We start from the raw sequence: 26,807 nt of genomic DNA on the forward strand, positions 1-26,807 counted from the left end.
TGCGGAAGAAATCTTGGTTTTTGGTTATTTATGTCAATCAATTCAAATGCTTATCATAAAATAGGTTTTTGATTGTCCCATTCTCGTTAAAATATAACTTACACGAATCCAATGCACTGACGGTGGTTGTGGGTTGAGGTCCGGTTCCGCTAGCCATTGGATACCATGAGTCGATCCAGCATGTCGGTGTTGTTGTACAGTTTGATCTTCAGAAATCCTGGATTCAGTTCGACACATCTGGAAGAAAACGTTATGAATTAAACAATCATCAGTGGTTCTTAGTGGCTTCCTTGAGTAATTTCAAGTAAGATTAAATATCGCTACTTATTACCCGGGACGTTCTCCAACTAAAAAAGGCAATTTTCCGATATATATATCTCAAGAACCAGATGTGTGTTCATTGCTATTCGGAAGATTATTCTTATACAGTTACCGAACAGGACCTTGCTGCAGTAACAACAAGTAAAATGATTGTTATAATCTTGATTTCAAGTCGCAAGAACAGACGCAATCTTACACATCGCTTGGTCCTACAAATATTCAGAAGGGCCCTGCCAATGTCAGCTAGATTAAAATTAAAAATTACATTGCTAAATAAGTTGACCCCCGAGAAAAGGACCCGGTCAGCAGATTTTATAGGATAATGAAGGTTAGAGCTCGTTAGACGTGAGAAAAGATGCGTAATACTGTCAGAGCAGAGAGATAGATCTAGCACATCTCTCGTCTCAGAGAAATGTTTGGCAATTTTCTGCGTTGAGCAGTTATATGAAGATATGGGCTATCCATTCAAAGCCTTGTTTTGTTATGATATAAAACACTGGTTCGAATATTTTATACTTTTATATTTAACTTTATGCGATAGCGTCTTATTCGGCTGGCTGTTCCTACTTGAATGACTACCTGTGTTGTTATGATGATGTGTGTGTAATGTTACTGCAGGAAACATACGAGGGGTCACTACATAACGCAACATCTTCCCCTCAATAAAATTTAAAGATTTAGTTGGTATTCCATCAAACGGGCCAGCAGGCGTGTCTCTCTTCTCGGGCGAAGACTCTTTTCCTGAGCTGGTTTGCTTTTGGTTTGCGTATCGCTGTCATCACTGTTCACTGTACTAAACGCACTCTGCGGGAAATTGTTCGAATCCAACACAGCAACCGGTGTGTTAGTTGAATCGGTAGAATCTTTTTGACGTGTGCTTTTGTCATCGTCTTTATTGTTTTGTTGTTCTCCACCTGCTGAGTTCTCTGGATTATTTGCTGAATGCTGTGGCTGCGATGTTCGCGGTTTCAGATGTACAAGACTTCGCCGATACTTATTACCTCCCACATCTACTAGGTATGAGCGTTCATTCAAGCGGTTGTTTATGGTTCCTGGAGTCCATATTTTTGATGATGCCGGATCCAGCTGTACAAACACAGGTGCACCAACTTGAAGCTCCGGTAGGTAGCGAATCTTTTTATCGTAATGCTGCTTGTTCCGCTTACGTTGTATTTCTATCATAGATGGAACATCTACCACCTTCAGGAGTAAACGATTTGCGCTGGTTGCTACTCAACTCCTAGTCGAACGGGAAAATAGGCGTGCGACCGGACTCGAACCGATTTTATTTCGCCAGTGAAGTAACGCATACCAAAATTCCGACCCACTTTCTTCGGATTTCTTCAAAAGATGTTTTGCAATTTCGACGGCGGCTTCCTACTTCCCGTTTGCCTGCTGATGATGAGGCGCTGACGTGACTTACTTGAAGCACCAGTCGGAAGCAAATTGAATCATTTTGCGGTTAACGAAATTGGTTCCGTTGTCAGACAGTACTAGTTGAGGAATGCCGCGACGGGCAAAATTTTCTTTGCAGATAGCGACCACGGAATCTGGCGTTAAGTCCTTCAGTACTTTGACCTCAAAAAAATCCGAATAGTGATCCACCGTTACGAGAAATTTATGCTTTATTCCTTTGTAGTCCGCGAAGAACACGAAACCAACGAAACCATCTGGAAAGGATACACTGGAATCTGATGGGTTTTTATCGGTGGATTTGCCTGCGATGCGGCGAATTTTGCGCATACTGCGCACTGCCTTACGACGTCCTTAACCTGTGAGCTCATACCAGCCCAGAACAAGTTAGCTCGTGCCAGCCTCAAAGTGGTTTCCATTCCGTTATGGCTTGCATGACAATTATCTATAAGCTATCTTCTTAATAAGTGTGGAACGACAGTGCGATCATTACGAAACTCTAAGCCGTCATGTGATGAGAATTCATGTCGATGATTGAAGAAAATTTTTACACCATCGGGTACTTGGTCGACTGATTTAGGTCAACCTTGTTGGATGAACTTGGTTATGATCTGCATTGTCTGATCCTGTGCCGTATGTTCTGCGATCTCTTGCATCCGAGTCACTGAGAAAGCTACTGATTTTCATTTGGGCAGCTTCATCGAGTATTGTGTATACATTTAGTTTCTCGTACGTGTCCGAAATCTCCTGATTTACAGCAGAGGCACGAGAAAGCGCATCTGCCACCACGTTATCTTTCCCGGTTACAAATTCCAGTGTCAAGTTATACCGCTGCAATTTCAATAACATATGTTGCAAACGTTTTGGCGATGAAAGAAGAGGCTTGTTGAACACGTTTATCAATGGCTTGTGATCCGTTTCGGTAATTGTTCGAGGGTTCCCTACGATTATCTGGTCAAATCTGGTGCAAGCGAAGATAATTGCCAGGAGTTCCTTCTCTATTTGGGCATAGTTTCGTTCGGTGGATGTCAGTGTTCGTGATGCGTAAGCTATGACACTGTTTTCTTGGAAAACTGCCACTCCTAATCCAAAGCAGCTGTAATCGCACTCGATGGTTAATGGTTTTGTCACGTCGTAGTACTTCAAAGTGCCTATATCGGATACCTACGATTTCACCTGCTCAAATTCATTCTGTTCAGCTGACGACCACTGCCAAGGTTCGGTTTCCAAGATAAGCTTGCGGAGACATGTGAGATTAACGCTCAAGTTGCGAATGAACTTGCTCAGGTAGCTGACCATACCCACAAATCTGTGTTGTTATTTTCGTTTCATCCGGTCGTAGACCCTGGGTGGTTAAAACGTGACCGTAGTACCTAACCGATGTCTGGCAACGATTCAATTTTGAACGGTTCAGTTTGACATTATTTGCTTTGAGTCGATGAAGAAGTTCCTTTAGACAGTGGTTGCGATTTGATAATGCTTCTTCTAGCGTGTCTCCTACGCCAAAAACAAGCAAATCGTCTGCAATGCACTCAACACCTTTTAACTCCTGGATAACTTCTTGCAGTTTTAATTGAAATAGTTCTGGTGCGGATGCTATTCCAAACGGTAGACGGGTCCAACGATATCTGCCAAAGGGAGTCCAGAATGTTGTTAATTTACTGCTGTCCACGTCTAGAACCACGTGCCAGAATCCTTTCTTCGTGTCCATTGTTAAGAATACACGAGCTTTTCCAAGTTCTGGTAGAATTTCGTCCAGTGTAGTGAATTGTAAATTCGGTCTACGCAGTGCCTTGTTCAATAACACCGGATCTAAGTAAATTCGTACGCCTGCACCCGGTCCGCCTCGTTGTACTAAGACTAGATTGCTGACCCATTCGGTGTGGTTGGCTTCCTTGACGATGATTTCGCTTTCCTCCAATGACTAGCTCTTTCTTGAGCTCATTGCGCAATGCAATTGGTGTACGACGTGGCAGTTGGATTGATAGTGTCACGTTGCCGTCAAGTTCGAGCATCACTGTTCCCGTAAATTTTCCGTATCCTTCAAAAAGCTCTTTATGTTCTGCTGCGCTTCAACTCGATAAGCATAAAGTAATTTTACTGACGAAGTACTTGGTTCCGGCGTACTAAATTCAACTGCTTTACAAAACTCAACGAAACCAAGCTCTCGAGAAGCCCTGGCTGACAGTAGCGGACGATGATCCACATCCACGACTTGCAATATCAAACGATATTTGCGATCTAAACGACGACACTTCACTTTTACTTGTCCCAGTACCTTTATTGGGCTACCACCGAAGCTTTGCAGTCGAACCGTCGATGGCTGCAAAGACGGTTTACGTTTACCTGTGAGCTCCGCTAGACGAGTGAAACCAATTAGGCTAGTACTAGCTCCAGTATCCAGATCGCAGAGTACTGATTTCCAAGACTTGTTGAATTTCAAATCCAGCTCGGCTGCTACACCACCTCCGTTATCCGAGTTATCAAAAATCTTAGATATTTCGTACTCCTATTCACTTTCGTTCGACGACTCTTCATCTCCGGAATACTCATCATTAGAGTTATCTTCCTTCACCTCCCGGACAGATCGAGATCTCCGGTTCTTTGATTTTTCCGTAGCTCTACATACCTTCTCGAAGTGGTTTTTTCCATTACATCGGTGACATCGTTTACCAAGAGCGGGGCATGTCCCCTTCGAAAACGCGTGCGCGTCTCCGCAAAACTTGCATCGGGGAGATTTCCACTGTTTGGAACTAGGTTTTCCCTTGCTGACCTTGTTGACTTCTGATTCTGCAGTTGTATATGTCAATTCTTGGGACTTTTTTCCGTGATTTTTTCTGCTTGGCATAGATCCCTTGCTTTATCCAATGTTATGTCGGGTTTAGTCAACATTTTGGTTCTTAGGTGTTGCTATTGGGACTCTAAACAGAGCTGACACGATGGTCCTCCGGCGAGACAGGGGTTTGGGGAAGGCCCAACAAGCCGCCCTGGAAAACTAACCGTTACGAACAATGCAGAAGAAAATACGAATCGGAACAATCGGCAAAGACCTACGCGACGAAATAAGGACTACGATTGGAAACTCGGAACATGGAACTGTAGGTCACTTTGCTTTCTAGCTTTCGACAGGATAATCTACGAGGCTTTGCTTGACAGGACAAAAGGTATGGAAAAGCGGGCATCGGGCGGCTACTTTCTACCAGATCGAGCTGGAAACCAGCTTTGTAGTGCTGGGTAGGATGCGTCAACGCGTGATTGGATGGACTCCGATCAACGCAAGGATGTGTAAGTTGAGGATCAAAGGCCGTTTCTTCAACTATAGCATCATCAACGTACACTGCCCACACGATGGGAGACCCAACGACGAGAAGGAAGCGTTCTACGCAAAGCTGGAGGAGGTGTACGACGGCTGTTCGCAACGGGACGTGAAAATCGTCATCGGTGATATGAACGCTCAGGCAGGACGTGAGGTAATGTTTAGACCGGCAATCGGGCCAAACAGCTTGCACACCGTATCGAATGGCAATAGCCAACGATGCGTGAACTTCGCAGCCTCCCGCAGCATGGTAGTCCGAAGTACCTTCAACGCACCGAACACCAAATCGACCACGTTCTAATCGACAGGCGATTCTTCTCTGATATCACCAACGTTCGTACATACCGCAGTGCGAATACAGACTCGAACCATTACCTAATTGCAGAATGCATGCGCTCAAAACTCGCGACGGTGTACAACACTCGTCGTAGTCGGACGCCAAGGCCCAATATCGCGCAACTTCGCGATGCCGGGGTTGCCCAAGACTACGCACAACGGCTGGAAGTAGCACTACCCACGGAAGAACAGCTGGGCGCAGCTACTCTTGAAGCCATCTTCAGAGAAGGAGATCCGTTCCGCCATAGGAATTACTGCTATAGCGGCACTAGGTACAGAGATTCCGAATCGAAGAAACGACTAGTTCGATGACGAATGTAAGCAGTTAATAGAGGAGAATAATGCAGGACGGGCGAGGATGCTGCACTGCGGAACGAGACAGAATGTGGAGCGATACAAACAAGCACGGAACAGGCAAACTTCGGTCCTCCGGAGAAAGAAGCGCCAACAGGAAGAACGAGATCGCGAAGCAATGGAACAACTGCACCGCGTAAACGACACACGGTAGTTCTACGAGAAGCTGGACAGGTTGCGCAAAGGTTACGTGCCGCAAGCCGATCTGTCCAGGGACTTAGACGGCAACCTTCTTACGAACGAGTGTGTGGTGATTGAGAGGTGGAAGCAGTACTATGACGAGCACCTCAACGGTAAAGCAGCAGAGGACGAAGGCAACGGATATTGGAGCACGCGCAGAAGACGATAGGCTGCCGGCCTCTAATCTCCAAGAAGTCGAGATCAGCTATGGCAGATAATGCACGAGTACGGTTTTCCGGATAAGCTAACACGATTAGTCAAAGCGACGATGGATCGGGTGATGTGCGTTGTTGGAGTATCAGGGACACTCTCGAGTCGCTTTGAATCTCGAAGAGGGTTACGGCAAGGTGAAGTTCTATCGTACCTGTTGTTCAACGTTGCGTTAGAAGGTGTAATAAGGAGAGCGGAGATAGACACGAGTGGCACGATCTTCAGGAAGTCCGTCCAGCTTCTTGGCTTCGCCGACGACATTGACATAATGGCACGGAACTTTGAGGCGATGTCGGAAACGTACATCACACTGAAAGCTGAAGTCAGCAAGATTGGACTTGCCAGCAACGTTTCGAAGACAAAGTACATGAGAGGAAGAGGTTCTAGAGACGACAATGTGAACCTCCCATCCCGAGTTCGGATTGACAGTGACGAAATCGAGATGGTCGACGAATTCGTGTATTTGGGCTCCCTGGTAACCGCCGACAATGATACCAACGGAGAGAACTACATCCGTAAAATCTTCAACTGTGAAACTGAACCCCTCTCGTCACCCGGGACGTTATCCAATAAAACAACGTCCCCTAATTTTCGGGAGCACGTCGTTTGACATAAGCTCGTTTAGCATAATGTTCAATTGGCATAACCGCAGCTGACACTTGCTTACTTTTGGCATAATGATCGTTTGGCATAATTTGAAGTATGCATTGAATTATCTGTTATTAGGCGTTGGCGCCTAACGTGGCTACGCCACATCGCTTTCAGTTTAGTGATTAAAGTAGTTAGTATGTTTGAATAATCCGAGCAAACGAGTGGATCACAGGTTTGCTTGCAAGGGGCCGCCGCTTCCAACGGCGGGTCGGCGGCCACCAAACCAGGCGGAGCGCCGCTTCGGATTTTTGGTCTCGCTTATGCGACAAAGCCAAGGGTAAAATGGTACATAGGTTCAAGGACTGTCCATGTTTGAAAGAAGAATCATCCCTTATGTTTAAGTAAACCGGGCAAACGAGCAATATAACAGTGTGCTTGCGAACTTACTTGGCAAGCAGATTCAAATAACTGCTCATGTTTGAAACCAGGATTCAACACCTAAGTTTTGGGAAACCGGGCAAACGAGTGGATCACCAGCATACTTGCGAGGGCTATTTGGTATATACATTTAAAGAACAGCTCATTACTGAAAGAAATAATCAACCTTTGTGGTTCTGGCAAATATATACATATATTTGTCAGTAACATAAGTGTTGAGTCCTTCTTTCAGACATGAGCAATTCTTTGAATTTGTATACCAAATAGCCCTCGCAAGTAAACTAGTGATCCACTCGTTCGCCCGGTTTATTCAAACGTATGGAGAAAGCTGGAGTACCGTTGTATGTCAGAAGAAGAAACACGGGAAACAGCAAATGCAGAAGGAAGAGCAAAAAGTAGAACAGAAGAGAAAAGTAAAACCTCGGGGTCGTCAGAAGGCACCAAAGAGAGAAGCCGTGCTCGTCAAAGTCAGGAAAGCAACGACGTATGTAGCGCTACTCAGCAAGGTCAGAGAAGACCCGGAGCTGAAATATTTGGGGGGAAACGTGGTTTGAATAAGGCGAGATTCTCTTCGAGTTGAAGAAGGATTCCACGACTAGTAGCTAGACCTTGCAGGAGACTATAACCAAATCGATGGGTCAAAAGGTAGAAGTTAAAGTCTTCAGCTCGGAGATGGTGATTGTGTGCAAAGACCTTGATGAAATCACGACGGAAGACGAGCTGAGAGGTGCACTGAAGCAGCAGTGTAACCTGAGCGAGGTGCGCATGACGATCCGGCTTAAGTAGGGATACTGAAGAACTCAGACAGCGATGAGTCGTTTACCGGTAAACGATACCGATAAGGCACTGGAGGTAGGCTAGGTTACGGTTGGATGGTCGAGATGTCCATCGAGAACCGCCCCACGATTGAATAAACAAACGGAGAAATGCTTCAAGTGTATGGGTTTTGGACATTTGGCTGGGGCTTTCAAAGGTCCGGATGGATCCGGGATGCGCTGGAATGCGGGGGGACGGGCCGTCTTGCGAGAGACTGCACGCAGACGCCGAAGTGCTTTAAATGCCCTACCTATAAGAAGGCGATTACAGGCCAACGGTAATGGAGATAAGCCAGATAAATCTTAATCGCTGTGACACCGCATAACAACTGTTGTGGCAGTCTACGAGAGAAACAATGCGTGATGTCGCTTAGATTGCAGAGCCGTACCAAGTCCCCTCTGATAACGGTAACTGGGTGGCGGATAGATCGGGAAAAGCTGCCATACAAGTTATGGACAGATTCCCCATTCAAGAAGTGATAGAACTCTCATACGATGGCAAATGATTACGGCTTAAAAGCCAACTGTCAAAATTCTCTTTGAAAGGGAATTCCGGATAAACCGTTACTGGCTAACCACAGTTCATAGCAGTTAATGAAAGAGAAAACTTTTCTCTTTTGTTTACTACCAACATCTATGATTGGCGAGTAACAGTTTGTCCGGAATTTCCTTTCAAAGAGAATTTTGACAGTTGGCGCATTCTGTAGTCCTTCATTGACGGCGAACATGGATTGGAGAGTATGCGAAACGTATACGCATAGTGACCCCCAGGCGATTCGCTACTGTATCGGTCAACGGAACCCTGCTGCAGCACGGAAAAGGATGACCGGTGAGCGAAAGTGGAAGACGAAAACCTTCAACAACAGACCTCTTCGTTTAAGGGCACTTCGGCCGAACGGCGTGATGGGAACGTGGATGCGGCTGACCTAACAAGGATTGTGGCGGCTTGTGGCGCGAAAACTGGAAACACGCAATAAACGGCGTCCAGTTTACTGGTGGAACGAGACGGGAGATCAGACTTAGCAGGTCAGATTGCCACAAGAAGCTGTGCTGAGAAGCAGACGCCAATCGCTGGGGCGACGCATAGCGAATCGTGATGGCGAAAATGAAGGGCTCGACGACGCTAACCGAAAAGTGGCCGAGCAAGCTGAAGATAATCGTCGAGGGTCTTTTCTCGAAGCACGATCCAACTATCTGGCCACCGGCACCGTACGTCGAAGAAGAAGGAGCAAACACGGACAATCGGCAAGTGACTAACGACAGGCTCGCAGAAACATCGAAGCGCCTGAAATCAAAGAAAGCCCCCGGTCCGGATGGAATATCAAACGTGGTGCTGAAAGCTGCGATCCTGGCATATCCGGACATGTTCAGGATGGTGCTGCAGAAGTGTCTAAATGAAGACAACTTTCCCGAAATGTGGAAGGTTCAGAAGGTGGTGTTGCTGCCAAAGTCAGGGAAGCCATTTGACGATCCAGCCTCATCTACTGGATACACTCAGAAAACTCCTGGAAAGGATCGTCCTTAACAGGTTGATGAAATTCACGGAAGGTGAGCGCGAGCTGTCCAATATGCTGTTCGGATTCCGAAAAGGAGCATCGACAGTGGATGCAATTCGGACAGTGCTGAGAGAGTGCTGAGAAAGCATCTAAAAAGAAGCGAAGAGGAAATCGATACTGCGCTGTAGTCACGATAGATGTGAATAATGCATTTGACAGCGCCAGCTGGGAAGCCATCGATGCAGCGCTGCGCAGAATGAGGGTTCCCGACTACCTACGATCCTGAAGAGCTATTTCCAGAGCAGAGTGCTGCTGTACGAGATGAGCGAAGGGCAGAAGTCAATGCGAATTACAGCGGGCGTTCCTCAGAGCTCCATTCTCGGTCCAACTCGATATACGATGGGTTGCCCAGGAAAAATCGTGGGTTTCGCAGACGACGTGTCACTAACGCTGATGAGTGAGACACTTGAAGAATTGGAGGTGTCAGTGACGGAGACAATAGATACGATCGAGCTGGATGAACGGGATCAAGCTGCAAATAGCTTTGCAACCAGCAACTGCAAAGCGGTTCAGCGGATGCAGATCGACGTCGGAGGGCACGTGATTACATCGAAGCGAAGCAATTGGGAGTAATAATCAACGACCGGTTAGGCTTCAACAACCACGTCGACTACGTCTGCGAAAAGTCGGCGAAGGCAACGAACGCAATAGCGAGAATCGTGCCAAACGTCGGCGGCCGAGAAGCAACCCGAGACGTCCGCTATCTACTGTTTCGTCATTGATCCTTCGATATAGGGTTCCTGCTTGGGATGCTGCGCTGAAAACCAAGCGGAACCGTGAAAAGGTGAACAAGACGTTCCGGCTAACGGCCGTACGAGTCGCGAGCGCGTAAAGAACAATATTGTCGGAGGCAATATGCATTATCGACGGGATGATCCCCATCAGCATAAATCTGACTGAGGACGTGGAATGCAACCAGCGGAGTAATGCACGTAATGCAAGGAGACTGGTCTGAGCGGACTCGTTGGCTAAATGGCTTTCACCTAAGTCTCATCATCGCTTACGAGACTTTCGAGACAGTGCGATTTCGTCAGCAACTCAGTGTAGAGCTTCCGCACCGTACAATTACTAAAAATAACAGAAATAATGGATTTTTTGAAAGTGAACCTGGCGAATGACCTAAAAATGTTAAAGCCACAAATAAACAAAAAAAGGATTCTTGAAAGTAGCAATTATCTGATCCATAATTGGTCGGTACAATTCGCTCAAGTAGCAAACGTTGCTAGGACTGCCTCTTTTTCATCGAATGAACCACGACACATATAAAAAGGGAACTTAAAAAATATTCGTAAGTTTGTGTTCTGACGTTGTAAGCGTAGCAGCTGCTGCGTTTCATGTCCGCTCGCATTCTTCAGTGATAGGTAATACATTGCATAACTGCTGCCAGGTGCTGATAGCATTTCATTTTTATGATGCACTGGCGTGCCAGTTTCATGCATACACGGAAGATACTTTCTTTTGGAGCTAAAGAAATGGATTGGCGATGGGGTGGTTTGGTGCGAGAGAACCGTATGTGGAATTATATGTGGCGTCAGGTGCGTGTATAGATAAATTCACCACGGCGCGCGTTCTAGAGTGCACTGTGGTGTATACAATGAAGTTATAACTGGCGTGTGCTCTTTGGTATGTTTTCCTCTGGCAAGCGGTAGTTAGTTAGTTATTTTTTTATTTGGGCTTTAACCATAAGGTCATTCGCCCATTAGGGAAGAAAAGGTATGTTACATCGCATTAACAAGTGTATGTCATTTAGTTATTGCTTGTGTCGTATCTTGTTCGGTGCAGATGTGGGTCTTAAGACCGGTGGGTCCGCAGTGTTTCATCCTTCTTTCGCATTGGTTGCAGCTCGATGGGTCGATGCTCGGTAGTGTTGATGGTCCGCGGGAAACCTCCCCTACACCCGCGCTAAAGGTGATGCGGAGGGCCCGCATGGTTTGTAGTTATCATGGATGTTGCGGGTGGTCGTGGTTGTTTGTTGTTTGTGAGCCGCGGTTAACCTCCCCTACACTCGGTTCGAGTGAGGCGGAGGGCCCGTGGGATTGTACAAATTAGATTGCAAGAGATGTTTAGTGCGTTCGATGTTCGTGTACTAGATGCGTTCGAGTAGCCTCGCATCTCTTAAAAAGGAGATTAGAGTGTCTTCGCTCACTGGATCGTTTGCTAGGATGTTCCTGATGGAGAGTGGGAGTCGGTGGAGGATACGGAGGTTGGCGAACTCCGGACAGTTCACCAAGAGGTGTTCCACAGTAAGCCTTATTTGGCATATAGGGCACACAGGTGGATCGACCCTGGTGATTGTGTGTTCGTGGGTGATCTTAGTGTGGCCAGTTCGCAATCGGGAGAGGGCTCTCTGCTCGAGTCTTGTGGGGCGGTCAATCCAACATGCTAGCTCCCCTTTAACCTCCTGGGGGTGACCGTATTGGTTCCTCCAATGGGTGGTGAAATGTTCTCTTGTTTTCCTCCGGAATTCTGTGACTATATCTGAGGAGGGTACCAATTTGGTAAGAAGTTTCACGGTACGTCTCCCGCGCGCTGCCAGGGCATCGGCTTCTTCAGTTCCGCTGATCCCACAATGACCAGGAACCCAACAAATTGTAGTCAGCGAATCGCAGTAGTTCTCGATAGCCTGTATGTACGGGTGGCGGGATGTACCAGTTTCCAAGGCGGTGATTACCGACAGGGAGTCGGATAGTATAACGGTCGGGATGCCATCTGTTTTGTTGGCCAGCGCAAGGCTAATCGCTGCGGCTTCTGCTGAGAATACGGAGCAGATTGGAGGGAGGCGGAAGGCGAGGCCTGTGCCTATCCCCCGGATTCCCACTCCAACTCTGTCGACTAGCTTGGACGCATCTGTGAAGATCCGGGCGGTTTGTGAACCGATCTTTCATTAGTTGGTGGAACTTAGCTCGGGCTACCTCTGGGGAGGGTCCAGCGCCAAGTGACCTAGATAAGCTGGTGTTCGTGCACGGCCGACTTTCTTACCAGGAACGGTCCCGGATTCTATGAAGAGGAGCCAGTTGGGGAAGTTCCGTACCGGTATACTCGCGAAATATGTTTTGGGCGGACTGTAGTAAGCTGCAGTCGTTGCCCGATGTCCTCTCCAGATATCTTAGGGCACATCGGATCATAATGTTTTTTGGTTTTGTTCCGGTTAGGCCGATTTCCCCCGGGGGGTTGGGTCACGGGAACCACTGTCGAGCTTCATGCTGAGTTTGTTGAACGCGTGACGGAGGGATTGCAATTCGGCAAGGGTGGTTTGACACTGTTTTTGTAACTTCGCGCCTTGTTGTTTGAGATACTTGATCTCCTTGTCCTTCTCATCCTCTGTCTGTTGTTGTTTGACCTGTTTCAGTTGTCGGATTTCCTCACGGAGAAGTTGGATGGTTTTGTCCCGGTTGTCGGGTTTGGGTTCTCCGCGGACTGCATTGGAAAAATTCATGCCGGAGGTTTTCTTAGCTAGCAACGCCCTGGCTTCGGGGAATGTCAGGTTTCTGTTGGTTTTGATCTTGATGACTTCTTCTTCTTCCAAATACTTCGGGCATTTTCGGTCACGAGTTGGGTGTTCTTGGCCGCAATTTACGCATTTGCTGGTGTTGACACAAGGGTTTTCTTTGCTGGATTCGTGGGCTTGGCTACAATTGAAGCAGACCGCCTGATTCGGACAAGACCGACTACCGTGTCCGAAGCATCCGCAGTTGTAACACATCATGGGTGCTTGGTAGTAAGGGCGTATGTTGGTACGAAGAAGTCCGAGGTAAATGCTTTCTGGGAGATTGGAACCAGCGAAAGAGAGAACTACGAGTGGCGTGTTCGTAGGGCTCTTGTCGATCATTTTGGTGATCCTACGGATCCGAACTACGCCTTGGTCTTGCAGTTCCTTTAGTAAGTCACTTTCACTCATGTTGATTGTATCAGGGTCATAGATAACCCCTTGCACTATATCAAGTGTAGGATGAGGTATAACCTTAACTTTTTGGCCATTTGCTAGCTCCTTCTTGGAAAGTAGGGCGTTGTAAACCTTTCTAGAGGTAGTACGGAGTACATATCTAGATCCTCGTGCTTCTTTGGTGGCGCTGACCAGTTTGGTCGGGTCGGCTTGAAGGACATCTCGTACCGAACGCATGATCAAGAACGGATCCGATGGCAAGCGTTGTTCTTCTTGTCCGTCTTCGTTAGCTGCCTTCATCAGCAGGGTTCGTCGATCGATCACATCCCCGGAATTTAGGTAACTCGGGAGGGAATGACTGATGGGAGGATCCCCGCCCCAGTCAGGGGGGATGGTGGTGGCATATCTATGGCGTGCCGGCTTATTTATGGTTGTCTCCTCTACGTCGCACAGTGGGGCGAAACAACACTGTTTCAACAATTTTTTTTCCCAAAGAGGGGCCTTGAAAGGAAAGTTTTTAAGCCCTGCAGGGTGGATTTGCCACTAAAAAAACACTTGTCCTTCTTGGTTAGTCGCTGCCGACACTTTAAAAAACTTTTCTTATTTTTTTTTTGATCTTCCGACGCACTATTATTTTTCGACTATAAATTGTCTGCTTCGGCCCACAGTGTTATCGCCTACAACTGCACTGCTGAACGAGACACTCCCGCCAGGAGAAATGGCGCGCGATTGTTTATTTTCGTTAGTGTCACTGGTTAAGTTTTCTATACCGTTTTTAACCACTTGTAACACTATTTCCACCAAATCTTCACTATCTCTCGCATCTAAATCACTTTTTAATACCGCTCAAATGTTTTCACTGTGATTCACCCGCGAAATATCGCCAATAAAACCAAAAATACGCGAGATCGTACGTTACTGTTCCGTACAGGTACAGTGGGCTGACTCGAGTTGTGGCAAGCGGTAGTTCGGGTGCGATTGACGATTAGATAAGCACTGGTTGTTTCGTTGTGTAAAGGAGATGGTGTTGGCTTATTGCATGCTGATATTATGATATTCTGTCGATGATTTGATACGAGATACTTCGGAAAGTTTATTTACGAGTTTGTAGAGCATTTTTACACTACCAGGGGTAATTTAAAATACTCGGTCCTCTGAGCAAACTGAGAAGAAGTTTTACGTAATAACGATCCATAAACCCCATTAATTGTATCCACATCTTTTTACACCGTGTAGTTTGTTTACAAGGTGTTCATGCTTTTTCGCTCAAGTGAAAGATCAATTTTATGTGTGTTATACCTATCGTTTTCTAATTCTAGTGCAAAAGTGCCTTATTTCGCCTTGTGAAAACTTCGTCAGTCTACGGAAAAACATAAACGAGCCAGTCAACACTCTCTCTTTCGATATCAGCAAAATAATCAGCGTAATCTTAAGTCGCATCCTAAACGTTTCTGGAAATACGTGAACGAGCAACGTAAGGAATCCTGACAGCCGTTGCACAGTGGGAAAAAATGAACCCAAAACGCAACTTTTTATGAACAGGCCGACTAAAGTAAACCAAAAAGTATTAGAATATTTCGAAAAATGACTGCATAAATTAGAAGACAACATAATGCGGTTGGCCAAAAATAGCATTCCTTATGTCAAAAAGTGCTAGAAATCTCTTGCACATAGCTAGAATGGCCGCACGAAACATTTTGACCCGTTTTATCCCAATTCTTCCCAAAATTCAAATTTGGTGTTAAACAAGGATCTACATTTCGGAAGTAGGCTGACTGCGGTTGATCAAAAGTAGTGTTTATTATATAAAAACGACCATAGAATCGATTTCAATTAGTTAGAATGACCGCACGAAACGTTTGAATCCGTTTTACCCCAATTCTTCCCATAACTGTAATTTGCCGTTAAACATGGATCTTCATCTCGGGAATAGGCTGAATGCGACTCATCAAAAGTAAAGTGTCTTATGTAAAAAAGCTCAGTGATTCGATTGCAGACAATAGTAATGACCGTACTAAACGTGTGAATCCGTTTTACAGCAATATTTCCATTACTCAAGTTTTCCATTAAATAGGAATTTATATTCCTGAAAGAGACTGAATACGGCTGATCAAAACTAGTGTTTCTTATGTAAAAAGCTTAGAGAAACGTTTGCAGATTATCGCACGGAACGTTTTAACCTGTTTTCCCACAATTCCATTGAATACTTTACGGAGACGTCATAAATGAATTGAGTGTTCATTTTTGATAGTTCGCTTGTACTGTTTACATGGACTTAGAAAAATTCTTTACGATTTTATGGGAAGAATTGGGGTAAAACGGATTCGCATGTATTGTACGTTCATTTCTCGACTAACATATGATTAGGGCCGTAAAGCCAACGATGTCAAACCGAGAAAAATGGGAATGAAGTTTAGCATATCTTTTTTTATTCATTAATTAAAGTGGTCTATTATGCCGAATGAAAAAATATCGCTATTTGGTAGATAAAACATTATTATTTCACATCAAAATACAAAATAGAAGCAAAACATTACATATCACCACTTTTTTTAACAAAATGCAATTTACGTCCTTTTTGCGCACTACTGGCATCCCTGGTATATTATCGGCCGTTTGCTCCACGCCGTTTACATCAATGCATTAGTTTTGTTTTGGCTTTCAAGTCCTTGCCTTGCGCCGTTTACTTGACTTGTTTGTTTTGTTTTGGTTTTTGAGCCGCAAGTTAACGGTGCAAAAGTTATAAAAAATTTGCTTGTTCCTGCTTCTGATTACGAGCATTCTGATTGTGGAAACGGCCCAAATCGCCCGGTGGATCACAAGTGAAACCGTACAGTCAAAGAATAACTGGGCCACGGGTTTGTGAATTTTGACGGTGTCTATTACGATGCCGTGGAGACCACCAGAGTTTAGTACGTAGTGCTCGACAATATCGAATGTGCCGAACCGCGGGAGTTTATGCGGGACGGGTTTCCCTGCGTCAAGTACACGGACCATTTTCTTCGTGACCACACTGTTGTACAGTATACTGTTGGAATTTCTGGGCATTTAGTGATTCTGTCTCGGTCAGATCGGTATCGCCGTCGAAAAATTGCTCACGCTGGGAGGCGTCGGAATCTGGTGGATTGTCGATATCGTGCTATTAATAACGAACAATCTGCTGCCCGGGGATGGGAGTAACTGGAACTGGAGGTGTAGCGTAGGGAGAGGTAAGTGGCTTACGGGTTTATCTTCAACGGAATGGGTGTTGATTGGTTGAATTTTATTTTAGTTATAGTGTGACAATTGAATAGAGGGAACAGACTGATCGACTATGGGAATGGATAATATGTTTCTACAATACCATGGCTTTCGAGGGCGCCATCGAGGAGCCGTCTGGATGTTAACGTAGGAGATGCCATATGTGCGCGACTGCTAATAACCAATCGGGATTTGGAACCGGAACTGATTTGTGTTGATTCCCGCCGGAAGAAAGGCAAAATTGGTGTACTTCGCGAGGAATACATTTTTGGTTGCAGCATCAATTTGGTACGGAAAACTCGTAGTCCAAGTGCTGGCGAAACAGTAATGGAAATTACTGCGGTCGGCAAAGCGATATTAGCCGTGGAATATAAATCTAACGAAGAGTTGAAGGAGTTTTGTGATGAAATAGGGAATCACCTAGCGGGATAGTGTAAGAATTTTATGATTATATTTTCTCGTTAACCGATTCTCTAGTTTGTAATTAATTTTTTAATGTAAAACTTTCCATAACATCTCTCCTTGTCCTGCTCCTGACAAATAGTTCATCCACCAGACTCTCGTTCGCTTAATAAATTTCAAATTACAATTGGATTACTTTTTAATGGCACGAAAAATCAGAAAGCATATCGTTACTGACCATTTTGGGTAGCGTCCAAAATCTAGTATTAAATGTTTTATTCGAAAGTAGAACTGTTTTATCGTTAAATTGTAAATAAATTTAGCTATTTCAAACAACTTTGTCACTGGGATCTACCAATAAGTTGTTTAAACTAAAGGGCTCAAACGCGCTTACGTTTTATTTGAAAGTCAGTCAAGGACTCAAGTTAACGGCTCAAAAGCCAAAACAAAACAACCATGTGAAGTAAACGGCGCAAAGCAAAGGACTTGAAAACCATATCAAAACAAAAATTTTGATTTGGCTTTTAAGTCCTTTGCTTTGCGCCGTTTACTTCAACATATGTTTTTTGTTTTGGTTTTGAAGCCGTTAATTTGAGTCCTTGACTGACTTTCAAATACAACTTAAGCACGTTTAAGCCTTTTACCGTTGAAATATATATAATACTGTTGTATTTTATGTAAAATAATAAACGTTGCATTTTTATTTTTATTGTCAGCATATACACAAACAATCATATGAGAGGATCACACTCGCTAAACAAAGGGTTACATCAATTTCTTCTTCATGAAGTTCCATGTCCATATCCATATCGAAGTTATCGGGAGCTTATTCACTGGTTTCCGACCTCTTTTTTTTGGGAACTATTTCTTTGAGGAACGTTTCGTAGTATGGTTTGTTTTTAATATATTTTAATTGCTTCCTCAAATCATCCAACTTAGCTTGTGGCAAAGCGATTGGCTTTCTGTTAATTGGATCCGGTCAAACAACAGTTCTTATATTAGCACTCCCAAATATGAACTGTGACCAGGTTGGATTTGATATATCGTATTTGAGCTCAATACATCCGGGAAGTGTCGTTTGGTACCTGAAGCACATAATTTTTTGAAATCTTAAACCATTACCATCACTATCAGGAGAAGGCTTTTTGAACATTTTGTCCAAATCACCGGCAAAGTAAACCGAGCGTTTGAAGATTTTTCCAGATATTCGACAGATTCGGGAAGAATCCCTTGATGAGTGGACGGAAGAGATGATATGGTTAAGCTTTGGTTCTGTTCGGGTATCGCCACACAAATTTATCGTCTTTTCCGTTGCTAACTTCTTCGGAGTATTACTTTTCGGCATAGCCAGATCTAATGGAACATCGCTAGTGTGGATCGTTAAATTTAAAGGTTGCTCGTTCTCAATCATTGATACTGACAGATCTAGTGGAAGTGTTTGTCGGGGATCAGTGAATGTTATGACTCCGCTTCTTCTTATCGGCGTTGACGATATAATCATCGAAACACCTTCGAGGAAAGTGTTGTTTGTAGTTTTGTTTACAAATTCTACTTCCTCGAAATTTGCAACCGTGGGAGTATCAGCAACTATACTTGCCACCTCTTCCCCAACTGGAGGGTCAGAAATACCAGCGGCCACTGAAAAAGAAAATAGTACATTGCTTTGTGTATAGACAAAACAGTAAGTTGAGGTAATACTTACGAAGATGTAAGTCGAATCCTGTTGACGAGAACATTATTACAAATCGTAAATCGATCAGTAGTATTCGGGAGGTTTGCTTTTTTGCCGTTCACTCTGTTTGTTTATGTTTGTTTTCGTACAGTTTTTGAGCCGTTGAATGAATTTTGAATATAGCGTAAGCGTTTACTGTTAAATTGTAAAAAAATTAAGCTATTTAAAAAAGCTTTGTCACTGGGATCTACTAATAGGTGGTTTGAACTAAAGGGCTCAAAAACGCTTACGTTGTATTTGAAAGTCAGTCAAGGACTTAAGATAAAGGCTGAAAAGCCAAAACAAAACAAACATGTGAAGTTAACGGCGCAAAGCAAAGGACTTGAAAGCCAAATCAAATCATTTTTATTATTTGGCTTTCAAGTCCTTTGCTTTGCGCCGTTTACCTCAACATGTTTGCTTTGTTTTGGTTTTGCAGCCGTTAATTTGAGTCCTTCACTGACTTTCAAATATAACGTAAGCACGTTTGAGTCTTTTAATATATAATATTATAACAAAGTTTTCATTGGTTTTACTGTTTTTGTTAGCAATGTTGCACAGGTTACTTACAAAAAAAATAGTGATGCAAGAAGTCCATTATTGTTTGAAGGATCAGGCAATAACAATTATGTACAAAAATTGGAAAAAACGACCAACCACAAATTTGACATATTAAATATTAATATTAAATTTTTTACATTTGATACGATAACTCTTTGGTTGGAAATCGACATCAATAAAGTCAATAAAGCCTATACAATAATAAAATCCTCCTAAAATAACTCACAAGATTATATAAGGACAAAAAGTAAAGGTCCGGAATGCCAATTCAAGCGCTTAATGCAGCTAAGCCGTAAACTGAAGCAAAGGGCGTGAAAACCATTCGTTTAATATGGATTGTGCGCCGTTTACTGTGAACTATAATAACATAATTTTGATAATTTTTTTCGAATATAAACTCACAATAGCGTAAAGAATGAATAATAAGGATGCTATTTATACAATAAAACGAAAAACATGAATTTGGCTTTACGGCCCTAATCATATGTTAGTCGAGATTTCATCCATTTACATTTGTTTCATTGGACTATTTACATAAAAAGCAATACTTTTAATCAGCCGCAATTAGTCGTATTTCGAGATACAGGTTTAACTACGAACTTGAGTCATACAAAGAATTGGGGTAAAACGGGTTCACACGTATTGTGTGGTCATTCTAACTATTTGCATTCGATTCCTTTGACTATTTTACATAGGAAGTAATACTTTTGATCAGCCGTTATCTATCGTTTTCTTAGATGTAGAGCCAAGTTTAACTTGAGTTATACGAAGAATTGGGGTAAAACGGGCTCACATGTTTCACGTGGTTATTTTGCGCTCGGCAATAGATTCCTTGGCCTTTTTTACATAAGAAACACTAGTCTTGATCAGCTGGGTGTAGCCTCTTCTGAAACGTAGAGTCAGGTTTAACTACGAAATTGAGTCATAGAAAGAATTGGGGTAAAACGGGTTCATGTGCTTAGTACGGTTATTTTGACTATCCGCAATCAATTGAATAGACGTTTGCATATAGAAAAATACAACTTGTGATCAACAGCATTCAGCACACAATTCAAGATGTTTAATTGAAAATTATGCGAAGAATAAGGGTAAAACGGATTCACACGTAAAGTGTGGTCATTCTAACTATTTGTATTCGATTCCTTGGACTATTTTACATTAGAAGTAGTACTTTTGATCAGCCGCATTGAACCACTTTTCAAAATGTAGAGCCAAGTTCAACTGCAAACTTTAGTTTTAGGAAGAATTGGGGTAAAACGCGTCCCACGTTTCGTGCAATCATTTTCACTAGTAACAATTGATTCCTTGGACTTTTTTACATAATTAATGCTTGCTTTGGTAAGACGCATTAGGTTTTTTCCCGAGATATAAGGTCAACCTTGAAAATAAACTCAAACAAAAGGGAGATTTGGGGTAAAATGAGCGATTAAATAGCTTCAATCGATTCCCCAGACATTTTTACATAAATAACATACATTTTAGAAAACCTCTAACTATTGAGCAAATCGAACTCGCTGCTAGCAGAGCTCCACTTGTAGGCCAAGCTTTGGGTGCTATCTATGTCGATGCAACCAGACCTTCCTCTCGGCTTAAGTCATCTTTCAATCCGGAACCCGACGGATTCCCCTTCGTTATCCTGAAAAGGCATATCGAAGCTTTGATTTGAGTTTTGGAGCATCCATTACTAGAGGAGTTTTCCCATGTTGCTGGAAATACGCGAACATGTTCACAGTCCACAAGAAGGGTAATAAGCGAGGCGTCAATAATTACCGTGGAATAACTTCATTGAGTGCTGTTTCGAAGTTGTTTGAGCTGGTCATTATGGAACCTCTCCAGGCTCATTGTAAGCAGTACCTAAGTGACGAACAACACGGCTTCACGTCCGGACGGTCAACAGCATCTAACCGACTTATCTGTTGTTTTCGATAAGATAGATCACGATATCGCAATCGCAAAAATGAAGAGCTTTGGAACAAATGGTAGTGTTTTTCTGTTGTTTCTATCCTACCTCACAGACTGAGAGATAGCGGTTGTCATAGGAGACTGCCAGGCCCCTATATTCACTTCTACATCAGGAGTACCTCAAGGAAGTCACTTGGGACCGTTGATGTTTCTGCTATACTTCATTGATGTACATCTAGCTCTGAAGACTCCACGATTGTCCTTCGCAGATGACCTCAAGATGTTTCAACTAATTCGTTCAATTGAAGATTGCAGCTTGATGTCTTTGCTGATTGGTATAACACGAACCGCATGTGCGTGAACCCGAAGAACTGTTCGGTAATATCTTTTTCGGTTTTAACTACCTGTACGTATCTTTACATGAAGAACCAAAAATTCGGATACGCAATTGCATTATTGCAGGGCGGTAATATTTCAAAAAAATGAGGTTCTCTAATCGGATTCACAAAGATCACACGAATAATACTCAGCACGCTGAATAGGGGTCATGTGCTATTTGAGTTTGCAATATCCTGTAAGTGCCCTGACTAGAATACTGCGATTGTGCTTGGAAAAATACGCAACCATCTAAGCCGCAAGCTCAAAATTAAACATCAGAAGCGAGGTCCGCGCGAACATTCAAAACTCCACGCGAATGTACATATGACCGCATGGCTTTACAAACGAATTTATATACGCGAAGTTACATGGATGCTAACACGCGACAAGCAAACGCGACGTGATCAAACACGTTAACATACAATCGCTTGAGCCCTTCGCGAACGCGAACCACTAATCAAAATCGAATACGTACGTGCTCAATGTGAAACACTCTAACACAGAAACATTAAAAAAGTAACGCTTATGCAATCAAGAAACGTCCACGCAATGTTCAAACAGACACATACCAAAGCGCACAAGCAAACGAACGCTCATTAAACGTCGCAGACTCGCACACATACTGAAAACAATCGAAGTACATTTCCAAACGTAGAACTTGTTATTTCGTTGATCGTCATTGTTTTGCGTTGATATTGCTCATATACGACACCACATTCTAGTACCTTTGTTAAGAATGAATGGAACCCGAAAGTCCCCACCCTAGGCCCTAGCAGCCTATGACGAAACAAATAAATTATTCGGCATTAGATCGCCTTATAATCGAAGTGCCAAAACTTCATCCATGATTTACTAAGAATGCGCTGATATCGTGTGAGCATGTTCCTAATGGCGATTAACGTCTACGGTTGGTGGCATAGTCAACTGTATCATACCGATAAAACGAAGTCGAAACGTTACTCCCGATTTTTTGAGAACACGGTGATCTTGATATACTTAGTCGCAATTAGCAGATTATCCCTAGAATATAAAATAAGAGAATATTTACACCCTGAAGCAAACCACGACTCTACTTCAAACGGAACAAACACTGCTCTCCTGAAGGTAAATGAATGAATCAGATCTACGGCATACTGACAATCAGCTACAATACCAAAGGGCTAACAACAATCTTCTTGAACAATAAAAAAAAGTCACGCAAAATTACCGAATATAAAAAAAGTAAAAACCACTCACCTTAACCCTAAATCACGCAGCATCGCCTTCACTCGGTGTTTGATAATCGGAATACCGTCAGCCGAATGCAACCCTCGACCGGTGATGATGAACAGCTCCTTGTACTGTTGCTGTCGATGCTTTAGCCTTCCAGCTTGTTCGGCCAGGAAAATCTCCAAACACCGGAGGGCTTCCTCCGAGTGCAGATAATGCAAATCCAGCACGTCAACGTTGTTCAGCGTCAGCTTGTGCACCTCCATGATCGCATTCGAAGCCTTACTGTTGAACATATCGATCTTTGTCCGATGCAATCGGGCTATTTGGGCGTAGTACTCCGCCACTCCAGCCATCCCCCGCTGGATTGCGTTACGTGCCTTCTCGTGACATTCGTTTTTCAGCTCCTGGTGATGCTGAGCCAAATTGCGACACTCTTCTGCCGTTCTCAAGTGCAGGTTGATGGCGTCCTCGCCGGTGATTCGTCCGTTCGTGTCCTGTTCCGCTAGGTTTTCGGCAGGTACTGCCATCGGTGGGGAAGGTGGTTTGTGTTTTTCAATTTCTGCCCGTTTTAGCAGAGCTTCTCTTTCGCGAGCAATTTGGTTGCGCAGTTCTTCCGGTATCGAGTTGTTAAGTACCTTCACCGTATCGTGGAATTTGTTGTCGTGCGCGTGTAGGATTTCGGTCAGGACGGTGTGTTCTACGCTGGGGAACATTTCAGCTAGTTTCTGGCGGGTCATTTGTGATGCCAGATCTTGGGGGACATGCTTAATCCAGCCATTGATCTCGTTCCGATATGCCGCCAGAGCATGCTCCATTTCGATTATGTCGTTTAGATTAGGGGTATCCGAGGGATTGTCGATGAATAAGGCAGGATATCGTTGTCGAGCTTCAAATTGTTGAGCCATGTGAACGTCTTTCTTCAATGTGCTGAGTTTCTTCTCTTCGCTTAGACTGTAAGCGGAGTCCATGAAGGAAAGATACAGCTGTTCGGCCATTTCGTTGGTCACGAACACCTTTGTCTGTTCTGCAGTTAGTTCATCGATTGAAACCGATTTCAAGGCATGTTTATCTTTAAAAATTTCGTGGAGTTGTTTCACAAGATCTACCCCTAGCGTTACTTCCAACACTTCTGGAACCGGTTCGGTAGCTTCCTCTATGCAGGTTATTTCAGGCTCTGCAAAATTGCGATTGGCTTCCTCCTTACTAATGATTCCTTTTGCGGCTCGAATCTGCTGAATATGGTCCGAATAGTGTTCCTTCCCTAGAACTACGAACGCTTCCAGTTGTTTCTTTGCTTGCTGTAAATCTCCCGATAATGGTTTTTCTTTCTTTTTTATAGTATTTCGTGGCGAACCGGAACTCACCGTGGATCGATCCGTTTCATAACCTCCTGTAGACGGTACTTGCAAAGCTTGTGTTTCATTACAATTACAGTCAAACTGACCGCCGTCGGTTTCCGTCTCTAACCCTTCTTTGCCTTGTTCAAAGTCGTATATCTTTTGTTCCTCCAATAGCAAATTGGCAGTCCAGTCGCCATCTCCGTTGCACTTCTCGAACAAATCCCACAAATAGTGCGCTGGAATTTGCGGGTAAAGGTTGCAAATTTCCGAAAAACTAGCATTCTCGTTCTGACAGCCCCTCCGGTGCTTCACCAGAGCAATTCTGCTCTCATCGGATTTTTTCTTGTTACTCTGCCTTACCGGGGTGACACCGGTTGAATTTTCCGGTGTACGCCATTCGACAGGGATCGTCACATTCGCCAGCAGAAATGAGGTTCGATCTGAAATCGAATTTTGCTCGGAGGGCTTTGCTCGTGGAGTTTTAGGAGGGCTCGGAACCGAATTCGTAATCTGCTCACCAGAGTCCGGTTTCAGCCAGAATGATACGCTTTCCTCGTCGTACGGTTTCCAGCTAGATTCCGTATCCGATGGCCATTTCCACTGGGGGTTATCACTTTCGCCAGATAATGGGATCGATTGAACGGCAAGTACTTGGTTCGTGTTTGGATTTTCGAACGTTGGAACACTGGTGCTGGCAGAGGCAGCCAACACGTGTTTTGGAGTGTTTTGCCGTGGTGGTTTCGGAATGGGACTGTCCGTTTGACTGGTGGAGCCATTGTTAGGGTCGTGAGGTAAAGGTGGTCCATCGTTCGAAGCATCCCAATCGACGGTCGTCCAATCTTGGTTTTCCGTATCCGACTGGACAATTTCCACGACAGGTTCCTGCAAAGAGAGATACATTTTACCAAGATTACAATCATCAGTAGGAAAATCAGTGAACAGTGAAATTGAACTGATTTCCATCGAGCATATCTCCCGGCGAAATAATTTTGAAATTTTATGAAATGACCATTCTTTAATTCAAACAGTTTTGTTTCCAGTTTGTGTACGAATTCAAAGCATATATTTTTGTACCGTTCGGTTCCGTCACTTTCTCTGCGCTAACATGGAAGAATTCGGATTAAACAACTTTGCGCAAACCAAGTTCACACTCACGCTCACTGACGCTTCCCCTTTGCCTTTACCTTCTGCAGCAAATCTTCCTTCACGATTGGAAAATGCCTCTTCTTCGGAGGCAAACAAAGTGCGTGTTCCAGCTTGCACAGAGTGTACAGCTCCGTCACATCCTTCAACTTTTCGTAGTTTCCCAGAATAATCTTAATCTTGTACTCCGGCACCCCGTGTACGGTCTTAGCTGACAGTCCCTTCGCGTTGTTCTTCCAATGGGTAACCGGTTCCATCACTTCCAAATAGTACCCATGCTCCGCCGCCATCTGTACGTACGCGTACATCTCCCACAGCTTTATGTTGGTATTGTCCACCACGATCGGACTCCATCCGTCTCGGGCTTTTGCCTGGACATTGTTCTGATTGAACCGATGGGCATCCTCGATTCTGTCCGATTGATACCGGTACACCCCGTTGACTAGAAAATAGTCATCCGCACTGAAAATGTGATTTCGATAGTCACCATTTCCGACTGTCTTATCGATCAGAGCTCGCGAAAGATGCGATTTGCCTGAACCGGGAGCACCGCGCATCAGCACCATAACCCGGTAGCCTTTATTGATTATTTCCACTGTGGACTCAAAATTCGGTGGCCATAGATCGTTTCGACGACCGGCATTTTTAGAGGCACGTTGTGGTTGTGAGGCACCGCCAAAACCTTGATTGTTTTTTTGAATAAATGACGCAAAACTATGTGGCTCTGATGCTTTTGCTGTTTGGAGTACCGTCTTTTTTATGGCACCGGTCGAGACAGTTGGTTTTGGTTCCGAGGCAGGCATAATCAGCAAATCTTTTTCTACTCTGCACAGTTGGTCTTTGGTTTCACTGGTTTCCTGATGGTTGAGAAGCGCTTCGATGCATTCTTCCACTGCAATCGTTTCAAAACAATAGATAGGGAAGTAAAATCATTAATAATGTTTACCGAGCGGAGGTCATCAACTGACTCAATACTCAAGGTGGATCAAAGTTCTATGAAAACACTTACGATCGTTGTTATATCGCTGCACCGTCGTCTGAATTCGATGCTGGTCGATGTAATCGCCAAACATATCAGTCAGATGCGCCAATATTTCGTCACTTTGCATCTTGGCAGGATTTTTGCGGTTATTGTCACCAGTATCGTGTTGTTTGATTATAGCTGTGAGTCAACTGATTGGATCTCACTTTTACAATTTCAAGGTCGAAACACTTCGCAGTCAACACTTTTGAAGCACAATAATTACGAACATAAGCAAAAACACAAGCTCGAAATTTGGTGTCCGATTTCAAACAATGACTAATAATCTAATCACTCCCAACAATCTTCTACATAACACAACGAATCGATAGCGGGTAGATACCAATTTTTATCTAAACGTTAGAACAAAGCGAATCTCTATTTTCAGAATGAAAATAATTTGTATTATTGTCGAGATTTTATTCGATGCTAATGGAGATGCAAAAGTAAAATGAATAACAAACATTCAACACCTTCAGAACGC

The 26,807-nt window shown here is 43.9% G+C and overlaps 2 protein-coding genes across 3 annotated transcripts; both read right to left on the bottom strand.

The window, feature by feature from the left end:
* LOC131686049 (uncharacterized) lies at window positions 1–26,794 on the bottom strand. Its single transcript, XM_058970167.1, has 4 exons — window positions 26,312–26,794; window positions 25,344–26,194; window positions 22,844–25,041; window positions 1–237 (listed from the first exon to the last, which is right to left on the bottom strand). The coding sequence occupies exons 1-4, from the start codon at window positions 26,409–26,411 to the stop codon at window positions 150–152; spliced, it is 3,237 nt and encodes a 1,078-aa protein (XP_058826150.1). The 5' UTR covers window positions 26,412–26,794; the 3' UTR covers window positions 1–149.
* On the bottom strand, window positions 17,709–18,994 carry LOC131686051 (uncharacterized). Of its 2 annotated transcripts, XM_058970171.1 has the most exons (3): window positions 18,758–18,994; window positions 18,223–18,693; window positions 17,709–18,140 (listed from the first exon to the last, which is right to left on the bottom strand). In XM_058970171.1, exons 1-3 carry the CDS (start codon window positions 18,789–18,791, stop codon window positions 18,049–18,051), a joined length of 597 nt encoding a protein of 198 aa, XP_058826154.1. In that variant the 5' UTR covers window positions 18,792–18,994; the 3' UTR covers window positions 17,709–18,048. The 2 variants fall into 2 exon arrangements, with proteins under 2 accessions (XP_058826154.1, XP_058826153.1); XM_058970170.1 differs by having other exon boundaries at window positions 17,710–18,693; window positions 18,758–18,992.
* Window positions 26,795–26,807: the final 13 nt, after the last annotated feature.

This window comes from Topomyia yanbarensis, chromosome 2 (assembly GCF_030247195.1).
Source record: "Topomyia yanbarensis strain Yona2022 chromosome 2, ASM3024719v1, whole genome shotgun sequence".
Taxonomy (NCBI): domain Eukaryota; kingdom Metazoa; phylum Arthropoda; class Insecta; order Diptera; family Culicidae; genus Topomyia; species Topomyia yanbarensis.